Here is a 21,509-nt window from a genome sequence, read left to right on the forward strand (position 1 = left end):
TGCAATTGTATCTGTATTCTACAAACTTCTGAAGCTCTGTAAGGGGATTCAATTTGGCAAAGACAAACATTGGACTTAAGGAGGTAGGCAGCTAGCCTTCTCTATCGGTGGCACCGCCAAAGAATTCCAACTGTTGCTGTGTTTTACGAAAGGAATCCAACTGATCCAGCTGACTGAATGTCTCTGAAGCCCTGGGATAGGAAGCTTGTGAGGTACTCATCCAAAAGAAGAGGGAGAGTGGGAACCACCATAATAGGGCCTTCTCTACCCTAAAGTGGTATATTACAGAAAAGTGGGCTGTGTAAGATGCCTCGGGTTTTTTTTTTTTTTAGCTTTTTTCATGAAAAGAATTAAGGGAAGCAAGGGTACTGCTACAACTAGAAAAGATCTATTGTCATCTCAGTGGTTTAATGTTTTAGTACAACTAATAGCTCTACACCAACTATGAGAGTGTAACAGAATGATTCAGAGCAGAAATCTCGTAGATAATTAGCCCAGATGCTGGCTCCAACACTTACCAGTTGAATGACCTTGGGTGAACTACCTAACCCTTTTGAGCTTTCATTTCACCACCTGAAAGTTGCTCTAATGGTGTCTTCTTTACAAAGTTACTATGAGGATTAAGTTCTATAAGAATATAATGAAACAGTCTAATGTCTACCACCGAGGAGTTGATAGCATAAAAATAGCAGTAATCTTTGTTGCCAGGTGGTAATTAAGTAGTAACAAAGAGAAATAAGAAAGTGTATGAATCATATTTCCACTTATAATTCAACTCTGATGATGAGCTTTGTGATCTATACACATAGGGGAAGTCCCTATTTGAAATTGAAGGTGGATAAAGGCAAACACATAAATGAAGAATTCAAACATATTTTCAAGTGATTTTAATCAAAGCATCTTAAAAATAATTACCCTTAATTTAAGTAGAATCTTTATTAATTATGCTTTATTTGAAGTTAGTTTTTTTCATTCATGCATATGTACACTCTCATTGTACATTTATAGCAATAACCCCATGTACAAATTTATACATATGAGAGATAAGAAAAGCAGAGTGATATAAGGAGAAAAACATGGGATTTGAGTGAGATGATTGTTATAGTTTTGGCACTAGCCTCTCAGAAGACATGTGACCTTTAATATGTCATCTAGATTTCCCCAATCCCAGTATCTTCATTTGTAGTATAATCATGCTGAAATTTCCTCTCTCTTCCTTATGTGAGGAACATCCAAAGGTATGCTGACTCATATCTAATGTGAGAGCTGACAGTATCTTTTCCCAGCTCTTTACTCAATGACATCAAGTTGGTACCTTGAAATTAACAATCATGGGAATAGCTACACCATGGAAATTGACAGATGCTACAAATCAACGTTCTCTCCATCACCACCCCCATTTCCCTCTGAGATCTGGTTATTAATCTTTTGCTAGTGTACTACTGGGAATGTCAAAATGAGAAAATGTGCCAGAAAGTGTTTCATGAACTATAACATGCGATGAAAATATGTTATAATATTCATTATGGAAAATTACCAATATACAGAGCATCTGTGACTTGCTTATGAAAATATCATTAAATGATCTTGTCTAATTAAAAAGCAAAGATGTAAATGAGCTTGTAGGACACATTTAAATGATTCAATTGACTTGTGTATTTTAGAAATGCCCTATCAAATCAAGCCAATGAGGGGATGTTATACAGAACTGTAATTGGGTGACTAATCATTCTTGTTTGCTCCGCACTATGGGGTTTCCCAGGACTAGGATGAGCTATATAATTTTCAAGGTCCAGCACAAATTGAAAACATGGAACACTTTGTTCAAAAATTATTAAAAATTTTAAGTAGCAATAGCAGAGCATTAAACCAAGTATGTGCAGGTTTGGGTGGGGAACACTCAGCTGCATGCTTATGAAGCTGGTTCTGACGCAGGAAAAATGGACGTAGGGCATGAGGACGGCCATGTCCCAGGTCTCAGTTGAGCCCCTGGGAAGGCATGCCCCACCAAATGTGCGTCCTTGGCTTCGCGCAGGAAAGAATTCAAGAGGGAGCCACAACTGAGTAAAAGGTAGATTTATTTGGAGAGATACATACTCCATAGAATGTAGGCTATTTCAGAAGGTGAGAGGAAGGCCATGAGGTGCGGGGATTGGGTGCTCAGATTTAAATAAAAAATAGGTACACACTACAGACAGAGTGCAGGCTGTCTCCAAAGAGGAGGGAGTGAGAGAGACTGCCACAGCGTGGTGCTGCCAGTTTTTATGGGCTTGGTAGCTTCACACGCCTACAAGTGGGAGGACTATTCCAGCTGCCCTGGGGGAGGGGCTGGGATTCCCAGGAATTGGGCCATTGCCCACTTTTCGACCTTTTGTGATTAGCCTTGGCACTGTCGTGGTGCCTGTGGGTGTGTTACTTATCATGCTAATATGTTACAGTGAGCATATGATGAAGCTCAAGGTCTACTAGAAATCAAACCTCAGGCCATCTCAATCCTCAAGGCCTACTGGGAGTTGAATCTTCCACCATTATGGTGTTAATTGCAGTCATTTCTTGAATAGCTGTGCCCTGCCCCTTCCCTCCTATCTCAGTTCTAGCCAGGACCCAAGACTTTCAGTGCTAAAATCAGAATAGTCTGGGGCAAATAGGGACTAAGTTGGTTGGTGACCCTACCTTTGCTTCAAAAATAGTTAGCATTAATATTAATATATTGTCAAAGTTTTAGCCCACCCAGTGCAATATACCAACTGTAGCAAGTACTGTCAGTTCAGTCATAAGTGAATGAAGAGCGGGGAAGAGAATATAGGTTGAGTAACACTTTGTCTATAAAGATGTTTGCTTGTTTCAGTCTGTGTGGTTTAGTGAACTAAATGACTCTGCTGTGACTCCCAAGTCTTCCCAAACGCACAAATCTAATATTAGAATACAGAAAGCCATTATACAATTTCACCTTAAAACAACTTTCAGACAAATTTTAAATGAAGAATGGACAATTATCCTTTTTTTTTCTTTTTTTTGGGACCATTATTCTTAATGTGTAAGATTGCTTTATAGATGTGTTTATAAAGTGGAGATAAGGTCTATGAAATGTTGAAAAAAAATCACTGGATGATGTAAGTCATGCATATTCTGTGTATTTATAACATGTATATAAAGAATATGATTACACATCATTTTCTTTACACACACACACACACACACACACATAAACATTGATGTCACCAAGAGGAGAAATTGGTCTGATGTTTAAAATAACAAACAATTTAAAGTGATGAAACATGAGATAATTCTGTTGCTCTTTTTTATTGAGTGTATGGAGATGAGCACAACTAATTACCACTGATTCATCGTTGTCTTCGTGCCCACAATGAAGACAATTAGAGCAGTGGTTCTCTAATGCAAACTTTAGTATCCATTAGAACCACCTCACAGTCCTGTTAACACCAGTGGTCCATCCGTCTTACTTTCTGATCCAGTAGCTCTTTGGTAGGGCTAGAGTATTTGCACTTCTCACGAATTTACAGATGCTGCCGGCTCTGGGACCACGCTTTTGAAAACCACAGAATTTGTGGAGCATTTGTGACCTTAACTGTCATCTGATAATTATATGGTAAGAAACAATTTCTTGCCACTCTATTTGCTTCATTGCTCTGCTCTCCGTGTAGTTGAAGGAATTTTCTCGAAACTATTTTCTAATAAACATAAACGCTAATTAATTACATCTTTGTCTGTGGAGCTAGCTAGCATTTTATTTGAGAAAACTTGAAATTGGAGTGGAAATTAATGCTTCCCTTTTACCGAGGGACTTGCTTATATCCAAAATCTTTTTATTTTTAATGTACAGTATTATATTTCTGCCACAAGTAGTTTAAATTACAAGCTTTTTAGAAGTACTCAGCCATTAAATACAACCTCATAAAATCATTGTGTGTAACCTTGTGAGGCTATGCACTTCATAGTTCCAGAATAAAGTTGTACATTAGAGAGTGAATTAGAGGGAACATAGCCAGGGGGCCTAGGGCCTAACAGTTCCTTCTCTTCAATCTTTAGATGCGCTGATGTACATTTTTTTTAATCTTCTTTTAGACTTCTTTTCTCCAATTAAATCTCTGAAACTCTATGAATTGTTAAAATAGGTTAGAGATGCTCTTAAAATAAAATTAAATCAAATAAATTAAACACACTCTGTTCTGAAGATTTAACCATGTACTTGTTCACATTTTAAACTCCAACAGGCTTGATAAAGTGCAACATCTACTGCTCAGCTTCCTAACAAGGAGCATACCGAATTAAGTAAGACGATATGTGTGAAAATGCCTCCCCAGTGCCTGCCACACAGTAGTTGCTCAATTTTTTAAAACATCATTTTCAAGGGTACACATTGGAGCAGTTATCAACATGACAATATTTCAAGGCAGAAGTTCATGATGTGGAATTTTAAAGGCAGAAGCATTTTTGGACTGTCAGAATACAGGAAGAGAACATTTCAGTTGAAGGAAATATTATATTCAGAGGTAAAGTGTTTAAAGTGTGAGTTCAAGTTTAGAGGATAGAGAACAATTTTGCCTAAATCAGGGAATTTTAACCCTGGCTGCACTTTAGAATCACCTGGGGTGTTTTTAAAACTCCAAGTGCCTGAGCCTCACTCTGTACCAATTAAATCTGAATCTCCAGGGGTCGGAGCTAGGCATCAATATTAAAAAACAAACAAACAAACATGAAAACTCTCCGGAGTGCTATTGGGGAAGAAACAAAGGAGGAAAAGGCATGGATTGACAAGTTGACGTTTCCTGTTGTTATCATCAGCCTGGAACTGTGTTTATTAATTTCCCATAGGAATGTAGCACGGAGACTTGAAGGCGTAACACAGAGTAATTCGGGCAACTGTCACTGCCCTTCACGAAGAACTTCGAGCCGTCTTGGCATCTGTGATTGCTAACAAGCTCCCTGCTGGCTTATTAGACTCCCCTCCATGGGGAATCCTTGGACAGGAGAGAGGCAGTAATACGTTCTGTTCCTTACTGATCTTCAGTGGATGAAAAGAGCAGGTCACTAAATTCATTTCATTCGTTGCTTAACTGAAAGAGATTTTCAAGGGGGTGTCAGCAAGTCAGTGTAAGCACTACCCAACTCTAGTGTACAGAAAAGAGCATGGGTTTGAAATCAATAGAGCCATGTTCAGTTCCTTGATTGTCTCAATTTTTGGCTCGAATTTAGGTGTTTTTTAACTTCTGTAAACTTACGTCTTCTCATCTGTAAAATGAGGACAATGATATTATTCATATCACAAGTAGCCCTGGGGTTTAAATGAGATGATATACACGAGAGGCATTTGATAAGTTTGATGTATAAATTATTATTTGTGCCTAGAATTTCCTCTTTGACTTGCTTTTCCAAAAGAGAATCAAATCTCAGTGAGAGAAACTACTGCTGTGGCTGTGACCGATTTCTATTTTTTTCAAGGTAACCTACCAGCCAAAAAAGGACTTGCACGAAGAAGTAAAATAGAAAGTAATCTATTCACATTGTAATGTTATTCACGTACGTGACATTTTCTTTGTTTTGTCACTTAACAAGTAGTAGAGTAGAGCTCTTTCAAGGTCCTTTATAGAGTTAATGGAGAGAAGTGTTACCTTTTCTACTCCCAGTCTTTATAGGACGGTGTAAGTGAAGGACTGAGAAATATTTTATATTTCCTATTCTTCTATTTTGTTTTATTTTATTATTTTTGAGTATAGTCAGTTACAGTGTATCAATTTCTGATGTACAGTGTACTGTCCCAGTCATGGATACATATACATGTATTTGTTTTCATATTCTTTTTCATTAAAGGTTATTATAAGATGTTGAATATAGTTCCCTGTGCCATACAGAAAAAAAAATTTTTTTACCCATTTTTATATATAGTGGTTAACATTTGCAAATCTCAGACTCCTAACTTTATGCCTTCCCACCCGCTTTCTACTGTTTTGTATTTGAAAGAACACAAAGTTGGGCAAGGCTCTATTTTTAACTATGGAAAATCAAAGCCAAGGTTTTTGTCCCTATTTCTGAGGCATTTCCAGTCTCTTTTAAAGACAAGATACACAGAGTTCATGTAAAATTGTTAATGTAATCAGCCTGTCTATATCAACTATCTGGTATCTATCACAAAGAAGTTGGGTATTTGTTGCACCTGTATCTTTGGGCTATTTCTGAGAACATAACACAAGGTTTTCTGACAAACCCCAAGTGCTTCTTACAATCAGACGTCCTTTGTAACAACACTGGAGACTTTCCTAGGAGCAACATCTGGCAAGCTAGTGAAAGAAGTGAGGAAAGAGACCTGGCCTTGCTGGAATCACTCTTAGAATGGCAATCCCAGCATCACCCCGAAGCATCTCATTCATGTTGGATGAGGGCAAGCAGCCGGCAGGTTTCTGCAGAGAAATGGGGTTGAGGAGGTGCTGGGATGAACCCTGACGGTGGACATTTGTGGCAAAAGAAGCTCTTCAGCAGTGGGCATGTCCCATATTCTTGATTATCAGCTCTCATCATAGGCACTCATTTATCAAATGCAATGAACTTATAGAAGTTATAGCTGCTACTCAGGAAACATTCATTCTGTGCCAGATTCTATATGAGGTGCATCACACCTGCGATCAAAATTAATCATTGCCAGAGTCCTAGAGATGGAATTAATTATCCCTTCTCTTACCAACGAAGACACCGGTACTCACAAAATATAACTTGACAAAGGTAATGCTTTCAGTAAGTAACACAGAATTTCAACCCAGGTTCCTTAGTTCTGCAAATCTTGTTCTCTGTCAGCAGTGTCGTCAAACTAGGACAGACACAAAACTACAGCTTCACTAAGACTCTCGAAAGGGTACGTGGCACAGATTTTTAAAGAACTTGATCTCCGGATTCTCCTCCCAACTGTACTTTTCTGCAGTGTATGCTTCTGTACTTCTCTAAAATCTGAGTGAAAAGTTTCCTGAAGGTTCTCCTTTGCCACCTCCCTTTTACAATCTCCCTTTGAATTTTCAGAAGACAGGCATACCTCTGAATCCATTCTCATCACAGTGCATTTCCAGGTGGGGTAAAACTTACAAGGTACCAAACAAGCGGAGAACTCAAGATACTGGTGCCAGTGTCGCTAATGTAAATGATTTTAATGACCAGGTAGCAAACTTCTTGAAGGTCGGGTGCTTTGTAAATAAATTCATAATTTGTAAGGTTGTTTTCATCAAAGAATTCTTGATTGAGTTGTCACTGATGGACCAAATTATTCTGATGCTGAATCAGTTACATCATTTTTAGCATACATAACTGAAAAGGAGTTCAAATAATTAAGTAAAATTCCCATAAAAAATCTTTTCATTACCATCTCGTTTTTTTATGAGAATAAAGTTTCTTAGGACTCTGATTTCACCTTTAAAAATGTAGGATAGAATTCATGCTGAACCTTATCCTTTCTAGCAATGCATAATATCCATCCATGGGTACATGAAATAATTTTAAATTAACAATCTTTCATGAATGTTATTAAATAAATTTTCAATGAAATTTTACATTTTATATTTAACAATAATGTACCTTGTAAGATATTTAATATGTTTATGACATTCTAATAAGTTTTGTATTACTAAAATTTTCACTGATAGCAATTCAGAAGATTACAGTAATGGTCACATGAAATTTTTCAAAGGTAATTTTAACTTTTACACATATTTTTGCTGAAGGAAAGTATGATAGGCTAAAGAATTTTTAAAAACATATTTCAAGCATAACTTACATAACATTTGGGTATATTTCCATGAGAAAATAGAATAAAAACATGAGATCAAGTGAAAAAAGGAAATCCTATAAAATTTTAGACCATAATCAAAGAGTTTGTTTAGGTATTTTGATATCAAATCATTAAGGTGGGTACATTTTTATAAAGTGATATTAAATTTTTATTTAAAAATTTATACTCTTTGCAATAGCTATACCTGAACTTTTATCCTCTGAAATGATTTGCAATTATGATTAAAGCAATTTAGAATCTATTTAAAAATATATGAGTGTATGTGAAACGTGGTTTTAAAACTTTCATTTGGTGCCACTCAAAGATAAAAGCTTGAAGACCATTGATCTACAGAACGTTTGCCTCCATGACATGTGATTTATTGCTACATAGAAAAGACAGTGAACCATTGCATTTAAGAGCTTAAACTCTGAAATAAAACAGGCTTGTATTCCAAACTTAACTTCTCTAATTTGCTTTTTAATCTTAGACAGGTTACTTAACCTCTCTAAACCCCTTTATCCAAGCCTATACAATGGAGATTTTAAAGGTACCTTATTTGTTGAATTACTCCAAAGGTTATATGAAATTCATCATGTTAAGCCTTTAGAAAAAATCCTGCACATAGTAAGTGCCATGTATATATAATCACAAAAGCTGTCATAGACAGGAGAGTTCAAAGGGGAGAGCAGTGTGTGTTCTTGGGCTAAGTTTCCAGAGAGACTCAAATTCAGTATAATCTCTGAGAATGAGTACAAAAAAATCAAAAGAAGGGGAAAAAAATCATACGTGAGGGGGCAGAAATGCCGTGAGCCACAATGGTGGGAGAGCACAAAGCTTCAAATGCAAAAGTCAAGAGCTGCACCTTTAAAAACAAAGAGCTTGACAACAAAATAATCCTAACGGTGTGAGAAGAAATGAGACTTCCCTGCAGAGTCCTACTGCCTCACTGTTTCTAGCTTATTATTATCATTATCATCATCATCATCTTATAGTTCCTGCTTTCTTGATATTTCTGAATTTTGAAATTTAGTAATATGTCCTTGACCATATTTCCTCAATTTTGTGCCCACTTACAGTTTAACTCTGTTCACTTTGGTTCTGAATCTGAGATCTGCTTATGTTTTGTCCTTTCCCTGAATGGACTCTGAAATGGTATCTTACTCTGCCTCTTCCCCAGGAGTGTGTGAGAGAGACGACAAATTATTAAGAGCTCAGATGTTGAAATCTAAACGCTGTGGGTTAATATCCTAACTCTTCCACTACCTGTGTAGGCTTGGGAAACTCAGAACTTCTTTGAGCCTCAGTTTTCTCTTCTTTCCAATGGGGATAATTTCTGATCAACAGAGTTGCTATAAAGGCTGAAGGTCTTATGTCACAAAAAGCATTCAGCCCAATTAATGTTATGAAAATTATAATTATTACTCCCAGCCGCTAATGGAGCCATTTAATGGAGGCCTGTTTAATTTTGAAATGAATATTTTACAAAATCAAACACATTACCTGATGTCCTCCAGACTGTTGCAGATGAATTGTAATGTCGAAGGTCACAAATTTTATGCTTTCTCCGGAACCAGAAACAAGAGTTAAAGTAATCACCAGAACTGGAAAGCAAGGGGATGCATGACTGGCTGGAAAGATCTACTTCTAAGTGATGTTACACACTGAACTGAGAATGGCTGTGCTGGTTATTATAAAAGGGTCTTACTACCTTTCAGGATCTAAAGGAGGAAAAATAGGCAGAAGCAACGGGATGGAAGCACAGATTGGCTTGCCTATTCCAGCTGGTTAATCAGTCCATTGTGACCAGATAAATACCATTCAATTCCACTAAGATTTATTAAATACTCACTGGGCACGTAGAATGTGAAGAATCCCAATACGGAATGAATTTCATGATTGATTTTACTACTTTGAGTCAGGCTTTCAATTGTAGTCGTAAACCAAATGAGAAAATCACTAGATTTTCCATCATGAAGACAAACTAATTTTTTTTTTTTTCGATTTTCTTTTTGCCAACAGGATTTGCTAGTCCACTTACTGGGATAGCAGATGCCTCTCAAAGCAGCATGCACAATGCCTTGCACATCTTCATGAATGGAACGATGTCCCAGGTGCAGGGATCTGCCAACGATCCCATTTTCCTTCTTCATCATGCATTTGTTGACAGGTTGGTTGGCACTTCTTCATAAATTATGTGTTTATTGGTTTTAAATGCAGTAGATGTCAAGAAGATATAGGAAAAGCCAACTGGTTCGTAAAAAATGCTCAACATTGCCAGTCGTTAGGGCAATGTAAATTAAAACCAAACTGAGATGCTAGCTCCTATCTGTTAGAATGGCCATCATCAAAAAGATAAGCGCTAAATGCTGGCCTGGATGTGGTTCTCCCTTTTCTAAGGGAATCCTTGTGCATTGCTGTGAGATTGTAAACTGGTACAGCCACTGTGGAAAACAACATGGAAGATCCTCAAAAATTGTAATAGAAGTGCCATATGAACCAGCAATTCCAATTCTGGGAGTACATCCAAGGGAAACAGAAACACTAACTTGAGGACACCCTCATGTTCCCAGCAGCATTACTTAGGATGACTAAGACATGGAAACAACCTAAGTGTCCATCCATGGATGCAAGGGTGAAGCTGTCACCATTTCCACCTCACTTATATTCTGAGGAACATGGACATAATATCACATAATAAGTGACCACTAGCCAGGAAGATTATTAGGCAGATTTTTATTGCCTTCCTGGCAACTCTAATATTATAAAAATTATGTAATATACCAAGTCAGGTTTATTTAGAAATGAGTTTTTAAGAAAGTACATAAGTACCAAAATTATGATAGCAATGTAACATCATAACCACCTATACCTGTACATAAAGATGGGAGGGAAGGGTGCTGGAAGAAACATCTTACCAGAACAGATAAGTTGAACTCTTTTTACTGAGTCACTTTTATATCATATTGTCCTTGTGACGTTTTGTGATCTTTAGTGCGATCCTCTGAACTTTTAAGAATCTGTCTTCTCCATACCTTAATGCTCCAAGCAAGGAATACGCAAACTGTGGCTTGCAGGCCAAATCACCTTACTCGTAAATGAAGTTTTTTTTGGAACACAGCCACAATCATTCATTTACATACTGTCCCTGGCTGCTTTCACGCTGCAATGGCAACGTTGAACCGAGACCACGTGGCCCACAAACTAGAAAATACTTAGTTTCTGGCCCTGTGTAGAAATGTTTGCTGACTCCTGGCAAACCGCAGAGTTTCATATTTATATATCAGGTAGGAGAAAAAGGTTATTCTTTGTCTAGTCCACCTAGATCTATGTTTATGGAAGATGCTATAGTTTGATTCAGTGATTTGGAGGCCTTTTTTTTTTTTTTTAGCAGAGATAAAGCTATTATGAAGATATACGGCTTTCAGAAGCCACTCTCCCACCTTTGAAAATTAAGATTTTCTCCTGTCTTAGAATTCTCCGTTAATCCTGTACTATTAGATATCTGTATGATTATTAAAGTGACTCCAGCATAATAAGCAAATGTCAAAGTAGTTTCTCGTTTAGCCTGTGCAGCCAAGCTGATAAAAATGCTGGGGATGGAGGTGGAGGAAGAAGCATCGTTGGAAGGGAGGAGGGAGACTTGTGGATGCCACAAAATACGAGGCACCTGGGCCTTCCTCTCAAGTCTTTTCTTACAGAGACTCGTTTCTCCAATCAGATGGTCTATTTCCCACTGTTCAATTATTCACAAATACATTTATTGAGCACATACCGTGTGCTGAGTTCACTTGCCTGAATATTCCGCATCCATTACTGCTGCTGTGCATTGATTTACCACTTTCCAAATCAGGAACATATTCTCCTTGACTTACCTAATTTCTGTGTCGTCAAGACTAGTTTCAATTTTTAGTTCCTCCATGAGGAGTGACCAGACCATGCCTATCTAAAACCATCTCTTCCATCCAAGGCTGTGTTGGAGCCAGCCCACATTGGCTAGTGAGATCAAATTATATACATCTTTTCCCAACTTTGCATTTAGTGACCTCAAGGTGTAGCTTGAAACTAGCATTGGAGACGGTACTTACAGCAGGGAACTAGCAAGTGCTGCAAATCGAGGCTTTTCTTCTGAGAGAGGTGGTTGTTAAAATAACGGCCAGCACACTGCTGCTCCCACCCGTTAACTCACAGCACATTCTCTCTCTGCTTCTTATTTTGGATACATCATTTACATTGTTCTTATTTACTATGTCACTCGTTTGTGTTTTGTCTCTACCGCTAATCAGTGAGCTGCTCAGTGGCAAGACCCATGGCTTGGATTATATTTGCTTTTCTCTGTGCTTTGTCTAACATGTAATTAGTAGATGTATAATATAAATTTCTATCAAATAAACAAATGACTCAAAAAACCCTTAGCAAGTCACATTTACCACAGCTACAGAGAAGCCATTTTAACTTAAAAAAATTGTTTTTTCAAGTCTTGTAAAACACAAGTCATTTAATGTGGTAAACAGGTTTTAAGATGTTTAGTGTGTTTCTAGACCATTAGACCTTGTTCTAGGCACTAAGGACACAGAATAATGAGGCAAGATCACTGGCCTGAGAAAGCTTTGTCTAGTGGGAAATGTAAACAAGCAAACAAGCATAGTACATTATAATTCATGCCCACTGATAGGAGACATTTTTGGAAAGCTACATAAAAAGGATGATATATGAATGGAGCCCTGAAGAACAGCAGGCCTACAAGACAGGAGCATAACTCCTACCTCATTGAAACCCAGCACAAACTGGAAATATGAAGTGAAGAAGAAAATGGAAGCTTGGCGTCCAGCAAGGAAGGAAGCCTCAGTGCTCACATGCAGAGACAGTGATGCGATTCCGATGGCCAGTCAGTCTGCAGCCAGAACGTGCCATTGTTGGGCAAATAAAGACACAAGCTAATCAAAATTCTCTCTAATAACTTTAACTTTAAAAAAAGGAAAAAAGAAATATCAGAGAATGGATCTAATATAACAATTTTAAAAGATAATATGTATTTAGAGTTACTATGCAATAGGCACTGTTCTAAATTCTTTACAGGGTTTATTTCATTTAATCCACATACCACAAGTCTCTAATGTTCTAGTATTATCTCTACTTTATAGATTTAAACAGAGAGATGGAGAAGTCCCATGATGGTACCAAGGTCACACAGCTGGTAAAGGGCAGGGCTGAGAGTCGAACGGTGCAGTCTTACTACAGAGCCACGTTCTTAACCACGGTGGAGGATTCCTTGGATGTCCAAAGTTGAGTTTTCCTTCTGACTGCTCTTAGATTAAGGATAGAGCATTTTCATTAAAAATTCATTCATTCATCAAACATATTAAGTTCTTACTATATTCTAGATACCATGCTGGGTACCATGCCTTTTGATTTATTGAAATGAATAAAAAGGCCTGACCTCCCAATGCTTACCATCCTTCAAAAAAAGACGGGGGGGAAAATGTAGCAATGTAGCACTGTCTGTAAAAGAAGAGGCGTATGACTCCAGAGGGAAGAGCTTAACTCTGTCCTGAAAATTAAACGCTTTCTAGAGAAGGCTATGCTTAGATTGGTTCTTAAAGATGAGAAGAAATTACAGACACGACAGGAAGGTAAGGAAGTGGATGTCATACTTAGGGAACAAAATAGGCAAATCATAAGACAGAGGAAAGTAAACTGAAGAAATTCTAAAATATTTAACCAGTCTGGAGAACAAGTTCCCATAAGCAAATATTGAGAAACTAGGATCAGATTTGAGGGAACTGATATGTTCTTGGTTTCTTTGAAATACTCCCTTTAAAAAAATGATATTAAAAATTTTTAGTTTGTGTTTTCTTTTAAATATAAAATATTTTTTAAAAACATAGACATACTAAAAAATTGAGGAGAATTTCCTAAAACCTATTATTCTACCATCTAAAAAAGGCTTAGAAAATTTAGAAAAGTAGAGAAAGGAACAAATTAACAAAATAAGAGAAATCTCATATCACCATTCTGCTCTTGTATTTCCAGAAAAACAAATATTTGTCTTATATACACAAAATTGCATTTGCACGTGATTCTGTACTTTTCCCTCTACTTAATAATCTGTATTAGGTATGTTTCTACATCAATACATGCAGATCTATCCCTTTCCTTTTAAAGCTTTATAGAATCCATTGTATGTCAACAGAATGAGTAGGCAAACCACAGATTGGGAGAAAATATTTGTAAAACACACATCTGATAAAGAACTGTTCTCCAAAATGTAGAAGGAACTCTTAAAAGTCAACAATAAGAAAATGGACCTGATTAAAAAATGGGTCAAAGTCTTAACAGACAACTTACCAAGGAAGATATATAATGGCAAATAAGCATATGCAAAGGTGTTCCATATCATATGTCATCAGGGAAGTGCAAATTATAACACAGAGATACTGCTCTACACTCAAAAGAAAGGCCAAAATTGGGAACATCTGACAACACCAAATGCTGGTGAAGACATGGAGCTACAAGAATTCTCATTCATTTCCGATAAGAATGCAAAATGGTACAACCACTTTGGAAAACAGTATGGCGGCTTCTTATGAAGCTAAACAAACTCTTAGCATATAGTCCAACAGTTGTGCTCCTTGGTATTTACCCAAAGGAGCTGAAAACTTATGTTCACACAAAACCCTGCAGATGGATGCTTATAGCAACTTTATTTATAATTTCCAAAACCTAGAGGCAAGTAAAATGTCCTTCAGTAGATAAATGGGTAAATAAATGGTGGTACCTCCAGACAGTGGAATACTTTTATGTGCTAAAAAGAAATGAGCTATCAAGCCATGAAAAGACATAGAGGAAACTTAAATATTATTACCAAGCAAAAGAAACCAGTCTGAAAAGGCTATGCATTGTATGTTTCCAACTATGGAACATTCTGGATAAAGCAAAACTATGGAAACTCTAAAATGATCAGTGGTTGTCAGTGTTGAGGGCAGGAGGAATGAAAATATAGAACACTGAGGATTTTTAGGGCAGTGAAAAAACTCTGTATGATGTTATAATGATGGATATGTCTTTATACTTTTGTCCAAACCCATAGAATGTACAACACCAAGAGTGAGCCCTAAGGTAGCCTGTGGACTTTGGGTGACTGTGCTGGACATTGTAGATTCATCAGCTGTAACAGGTGTACCTCTCTAGTGGGGGTCTTGATAACGGGGGAGGCTGTGCATGTGTCGGGGCAGGGAGTAAGTGAGCAACCTCTGTATCTTCCTTTCAAGTTGGTCGTGAGTCTAAAGAATCTCTTTAAAAAGTCTTTTAAAAAAGAGATAAATATGGCTGTGGCCTACTTAACATTTTAAATAACTGAAATTATGACTGATGACACTCTACTGCTGTTGCCTAGTATCAGGCAAAGCACTATCAGGCCTCTGATAAATAGAAATGTATCACGGACAGTGAATCTCTAGGAACTTGTCATAAAGCATGTAAGTTAGAAAATATTTATGTTTATTAATGACGTTTACTTATACAAGTTTCACCCAGGAAGGCTGAGTAGCTCTTCTCATTTGAGTACCCTTCCCATGTAACTCATCAGTGAACCTAATTATTTCTAGCATGTCTCTTTTTGTAAGGTGAGACAACAAATCTTTGTGATTTTCCAGGAACTTTCCAAGAAATCACAAAGATATTCTTCAAGATTTATTTAACCTTTTCTGTACTTAGGATCTGATTGGAGCAAGGCAAAAATCAAAGTATTTGTCAGAGGAAACTTGAACACGATTAAGATAGGTTTATGACTACCTGAGAAACAATATTTCATTACATTTTTAATCAAAGATGTCAACAAAACATTTTAAAATAAAAAAATAAGGTAACAGGATTATAACGAATCTTAGTTCTTTTAAGTGGGGAACAAGAAAGCTTTGATCTTTTTTTCTTTCTTAAATTGTCAAGGGTATAATAAAGTCAACACAAAGCTCAGGAAATTATTCTGGTTAAACACAAAATCTTTGCTATCTAGAAAGAAAAAATAATAACAGTCCTTTCTATTATAGGCAAGGGATGTAAGCAATAAACCTAGTCAATAAGGCCCTCAAAATTGAGGGCACTTCAGGATTTTTAAACAAATTTTATAACTTGTTTTTCAAACTTATTATAAACCAGGTCAAACAGAATTCACTTTTCAAATTTTGGCCTTCGTTAGTACCCTCATATCCTGGAACATGCTGGCACCTTAAGACAGATTTTAGGGGCTCCACCAGGTCATCACTAATTTTATTATAATATTAAGGTGTTATTAACACACGATGGTAATAAAAATTATCATTGTTTATCTTTAAAAAAATCAATTAAAAGAAAAGAATTCCATTGTATGAATGCACCATTATTTAGTAATCACTTGATCACTACTAACAAGCACTTTGGTTGTTTATTTTCTCTCTTTTTTATTACACAAAGTTTATATATATAATTGTGAACATTTGTGAATATAGCTAAAGAAAAAAATTTTCACATTGGAATTGAAAGGTGAGAGGTTAAGCACATTTAAAATTTGGTGATATTTCCAGACTGCCTTCCAAAATGACTGTGCCAGCTACATTCCCACAAATAGAGAAGGAAGTGTGTCTGCCACCCTGTACCCTCATCTATGCCAGATGTCTTCAAACTTATTATTTTTTCTACTCTGAAAAGTAGAAAAAATATTCAGTTGAATTTTTCTATTTCCTATGCATGTTATAGATTAATTATATTTTTTCTAAAATGTCTTTTTACATTTTTTGCTATTTTATATTAGGTTTATTTGCCTTTTTATTGCTCAATTGTATAGGTTTGATATAATTTTTATTTGGCCTCTTTTGTCAAACATTGCAAATATTTTCTATAGTTGTTGATTATCACTTAAATATTAATGGTATGTTTCTTGGTTTCCAGAAGTTACTTGTTTTTATATTATCTTTTATATTAAGTTGTCTATTTACAGCTTCAGAGTCTTTAACTCTTCGTTCCTCAGTATTCTTATCTGTAAAAAGAATGCATTGATCTTAAGCTCCGTGATTCTTTCTGGACTTTACAATCCTCTGGGTAATCTGTTTTTGGAGAAAAGACAGTAGAATGCATTAGTACAATTACAGGGCTTTAGCGGGTTTCTTAGTGACAGCTTAATCATGCTTTTAGTTATGATTAATGGGTAACTGACAAACACATAAGTCCAATTCATAGTTTAAAATTATTTTTCTCTGCTATTCAGATTAAGGTCTGACAAGGGACTCAGCTGTTGTCGGATTTGTTGGGGGTGTGGGTAAAAAACCTTTCTGGCAAGCAGAGAAGGTTGAAGAATGATCACCCTAAAAGAAAGAATAGGTTGGAGTGTTGTTTATTCCCTAGGATCAACACTTACTCGGTGTCCCTGTAGCCTGCCACTGAGCACATGGGAATCCCAGCTAGGGACAAACATGAAGCACACCGGTCCAGGCATGGCTGGCCTGCCTTACTCCTCAGCTGCAGGTTAATTACATCTTTGGGCATGACTGCTTGGCTGTATTTGCCGATGAGGCTTCCCCTCCATTCTACTCCCCACGCCTCCCCTGGGCCATCCTGCTGAGAAGGCTGCCCCAACACACATGCCTGCAAGCCAGATGCCTTGCCAACTTGGCAGCTCAGAGATAGTCCAGGCAGGTCCCTGGAGCTTCAGGAATGAGCAGCAGATTGCCTGCCTGCTGGTGACTGCGAGGCTGAAGCTTGCTCAGAAAACCAGAAATCCCAGGGTTAGGAAAGGAGGTGAACTCAAAAACTGGAGAAATTTCTTTAAATCTCCGCTTGGAATCAGATGGGAATGGAAGAGGGGGACCTCTCTGTTTCTTGAGCTTTCTTCACACTGTTAGATTCTCACTACCTTTAAAAATGGTCCCTTTAACTAATTCCCTAGAGCAAGTAGCAGTTACACCAGTATAGTCGTACTTACCCATGTTGTCACTCCCGATCCTGTTGCTATTGTCATCGGATTCAGCTCTGACACCAGTCTGCTTTGGCCAGGCTTACTTGTAGGTTTGTCTGTCTCTCCCACTCGATCTTGAGCTCCTTTAAGGCAGTGTCTGTGTATTGATCATCTGTGGCATCTAAACACGGTCTCAGGCACCTACCAGAGATGCTGGCATACAGGAAACCATCATTAAATACTTGAGACTGAAGTGTTGTTGCACTTGGTTAGTTGGTGAAGAGGCCATGTACTGTCGCTAATAACCTAATGAATATCCTCCTACGATGCGGGGATCTCCCGGCCCTGCAGGATTAATGTGTCTCAGTCCTAGGAAAATTAAATTGCTTAAATTAAAATCTTTATAACTTAAAAATCCCAAATGAAAGAGGATAAAGAAACATGAGTTATCATTTTTGCTGAACTTTTAAATCTGAAATAGAATTTTAAGATCATAATCAAACTCCTCATTTAACAAATAAGGAAATTAGGGCTCAGAGAGGGTAATCTGCCCAAGGACACGGTTTTCCACAAAGTAGAGGGAGGAGTGTTTCAAAGCCTTGTGGGGCAGGGTAGGGGCTTCTAGAGGCAGAATGGAGTACGTAACAGTGGGTATTTAACCAAGGAAGGCAGAAGCAGTGTGACTATGGGAAGTCACCATAATTACTTAGAGATCCAAAGTTCAGGCCTGCTGAGATAGTACCAAATATCAGGTTCACGGGATGAACATGACTGTAAAATTAATCACACGGCCAGAAATTAGGAGACCAGGAAGCAATAAACCATGTGATTGGGATCACAGAATTTAGCATCAGACACACCTCATTTTGAATCTCAAGGCTGCTGCATCTAGCTACGTGATCTCTGGCAAGCTGCTTATTCTTCCCTAAGCCTTCCTTTTCTCAGCCATATAATTCTGCTAATATTAGTAGTATCTGAAGTTGTAGCTTTGATAATTATATGATATTTTTATAAATACATTTTAAAGTTCTTAGCACACAATTACAAGACAGACAAGATCCTTGCCACTAAGATGCCTACATTCTAGTAGGGGAAAGCAGGTAAACCAGGAAGTAAAGAAATAAACATAACATTTAATTAAGCATTATAGTGTGATATTAAATATTCATTTTATTAAAAAGTTGGTTGGAAAGGCCCCAATTTAGATAAACTACTCACAGCTGGCTTCTCCAAGAAAGTGAGCTATAACTTGACACTGGGTTCATGAACCTAGTAGGTGAGTCACAGGAAAACTTTTCAAGAAAGTATTTCAGAAAGCTAGAGGGAAAATGCAAGGGAACCTGTGCAAGATGAGGTTGAAGAGACGAGCAGAGATCAGTGGAGGACGAAGTACAGTGGACAGACTTTAAATGATTTTATCAGGGTACTGAAATAATTTTAAGAAGACTGACATTTTTGAAACTTTTCCTGACTGTGGAGGTAAATGGATTATAGGGATGAGAACTGAGTAGGAACGTTGGATTACTCTATCGCACTGGTCCAATGGGAGACAGTGATTTCAACCATGCATGGGTGACACTGGAGCTGTCGGAAATAAGACCGAGTCCACGCGTATTTCAGAGGGAAAACCAACAGGAAACATGTCAATGGGCTAGGTGATGATACAGATACAGCTGAGGCTGAAAAAAAAAAGGTGGAATCAGAGGATTAGGAGCATTAGGGAGGACAATGGGGCTGTTTACAGAAGCAGAAATGACTAGGCGAGAATACCCTGAGTAAAGAAAACTAAGTCAAGAGATATCTTTTGGATATATCATGGTCTTTTCTCGATCTGGTGATTAGACATCGAAGAGAGGTTGCCAAGTAGTTGGATCTTGGAGTAGGGAACCCGAAAGAAAGAACACAGCTGGAGACATCTATGGTAATCTTTAGTCTATAGATGAACCTGGCCCATCGGAGGCTCCTAACCTCCTCCCTGTCCTTGGAATGTGCAGTCTGCCTACCACTCATTCCCACAGGGAGTTGTACCAAAAAATCTAGCCTTGAGAGAGAGAGGTACCGTTGAGACCGTATGGACAGTGTGTGTTACTGAACCCAGTTAAGACCTCTCTACCAACCTTTAACACTCTGGCGGGCAGGTGCCAGGATCTACTGGTCTTACAGCTACCTAAGACGAGGCTCAGATGTAAGTTCCCTTGCTCATTAAAACTGCCACCTACCCATCTGGAGTGGTCTGCCGCTCTCTGCTGTCTCTCCCTGCCCTCAACTCGGGGGCCGATCTCAGATTACACCCGGGAAGCTCCCAGGATGGCTTGTGAAGTCACACTTCGCACTTCCCAGCAGCTGATGTCTTTTCTTAGTGTGAAAGAAAGATCTGTGGTCTGAGCAGGTTTCCAGCCCATCCTGAGCCAGCAGCCAGTTAACACCCTGTGCTCAGGAGCTCAGGGGAGCCTCTCTGGGTCCAGTTGTTTCCCTTCTGACCGAGGCAGGCCTCCCCATCTTTCCATGGGTGTCCAGCCAAGCCCGGGGAAAAGAACACAAAAGTGGTTATGTATTTCTCTGTGTCTTGGATTCTCAAGAATCCTAAACTGTTCCACAGCCCACATACAGCTTAATTGATTTGTTAAAATTTCAGCTGTTTCCTTCTTCCCCAGTATTATGGCTTTTACCCTTTCTTCTCATATTCTGCCAACGTTGAAACACTTCACGTATCCTGTCTCTCCTCAACATGTTTTGTCACCCACTGGAATCAGTTTGCCTGGTTTCATATTGACTCCAGCTCTTGGATGAGGCAGAAATATGTTGCTTTTTTAATTATGACTTTTTCTTACCATTCGATTGGGAATGACATTCTCATGCAACATTTTTGCCTCTTAAGCGGAAACAAACCTGACTGCTGACAAGGAATAATCTTCTCTTCTCAGTCACAAAGTGAAGGCAATACTAGTGTCAGTGGTAAGTGTCAAGACAGAAGCAGTCAAGTTAAAATCTTGGGGCAAAGAATAGGGAGTGAGGAACAGATTCTGAGAGAGCGGCGGATAATAACTAAGACGTAAATGTGTGTTCAGATACAGAGACAGAACTGATGTCAGAGGAACTGCTGAATCAGAGTGGTATAGACCTAAGAATCAAAATTCATAAGTAAGTATCAGGGCTCAGAAATAAAGAAATTTTTTAAAAAGGCTCAAGTGCTGCTGGGGTCCCATTTTCCATCCAGAATCACTCTTGTGGTGCACCCTTAGTACTCTGGGTTTGACGTGGGAGAGCCGTGCAGCACTTCCTGGTCAGTCCTGTGGGCACGTGTAAAGTCAGAACAAAGACCAAAATGGAAATACCATCGAATAGTGGTATTTTATTTGTATTCTGATCTTTGGCATCATGCAACTTCCACAAATGACTCAAAAATTACATCCATATGTTATTACGTCATCACAGTCTAATAATACGAGTGAGAAAGCTGATGATCTAGGTCTGCAAATGTGACTGGTGAGCACTCGGAACTTTACTAGTGCAACTCAGGGATGTAATTTTTAATTTTAATTCAACTTTTAAGTTTAATTTAATTTAAAGCAGATATGTGCTTCTCTTATTGAAAAATTCATAAGTATGTTTGGAACAATTTGAGTATGTGACTATACATTTTCTTCTATAAAATGTATGAAACCAAATACATCTCAAGTATTTCTGGTACTATCTTATGTCTTCAAAGTATGCTCTATAATTACTGACTAGGTTTTTCTTAACATTGTACCAAAAAAATTAACTCATGGCGAAGAACTTTATTTTCTGTAGTTTATTATAGAAAATGAC

General features: G+C 37.8%; 1 protein-coding gene across 1 annotated transcript in view; it reads left to right on the top strand.

Annotated features, from left to right (window-relative positions):
- Window positions 1-21,509, top strand: part of TYR (tyrosinase) — a 66,864-nt gene that overhangs the window by 17,645 nt on the left and 27,710 nt on the right. Inside the window, 1 exon segment of the mRNA XM_006192400.2 lies at window positions 9,794-9,941. Coding sequence (XP_006192462.2) covers window positions 9,794-9,941 — 148 coding nt within the window.

The sequence above is a fragment of the Camelus ferus genome, chromosome 10 (assembly GCF_009834535.1).
Source record: "Camelus ferus isolate YT-003-E chromosome 10, BCGSAC_Cfer_1.0, whole genome shotgun sequence".
NCBI lineage: Eukaryota > Metazoa > Chordata > Mammalia > Artiodactyla > Camelidae > Camelus > Camelus ferus.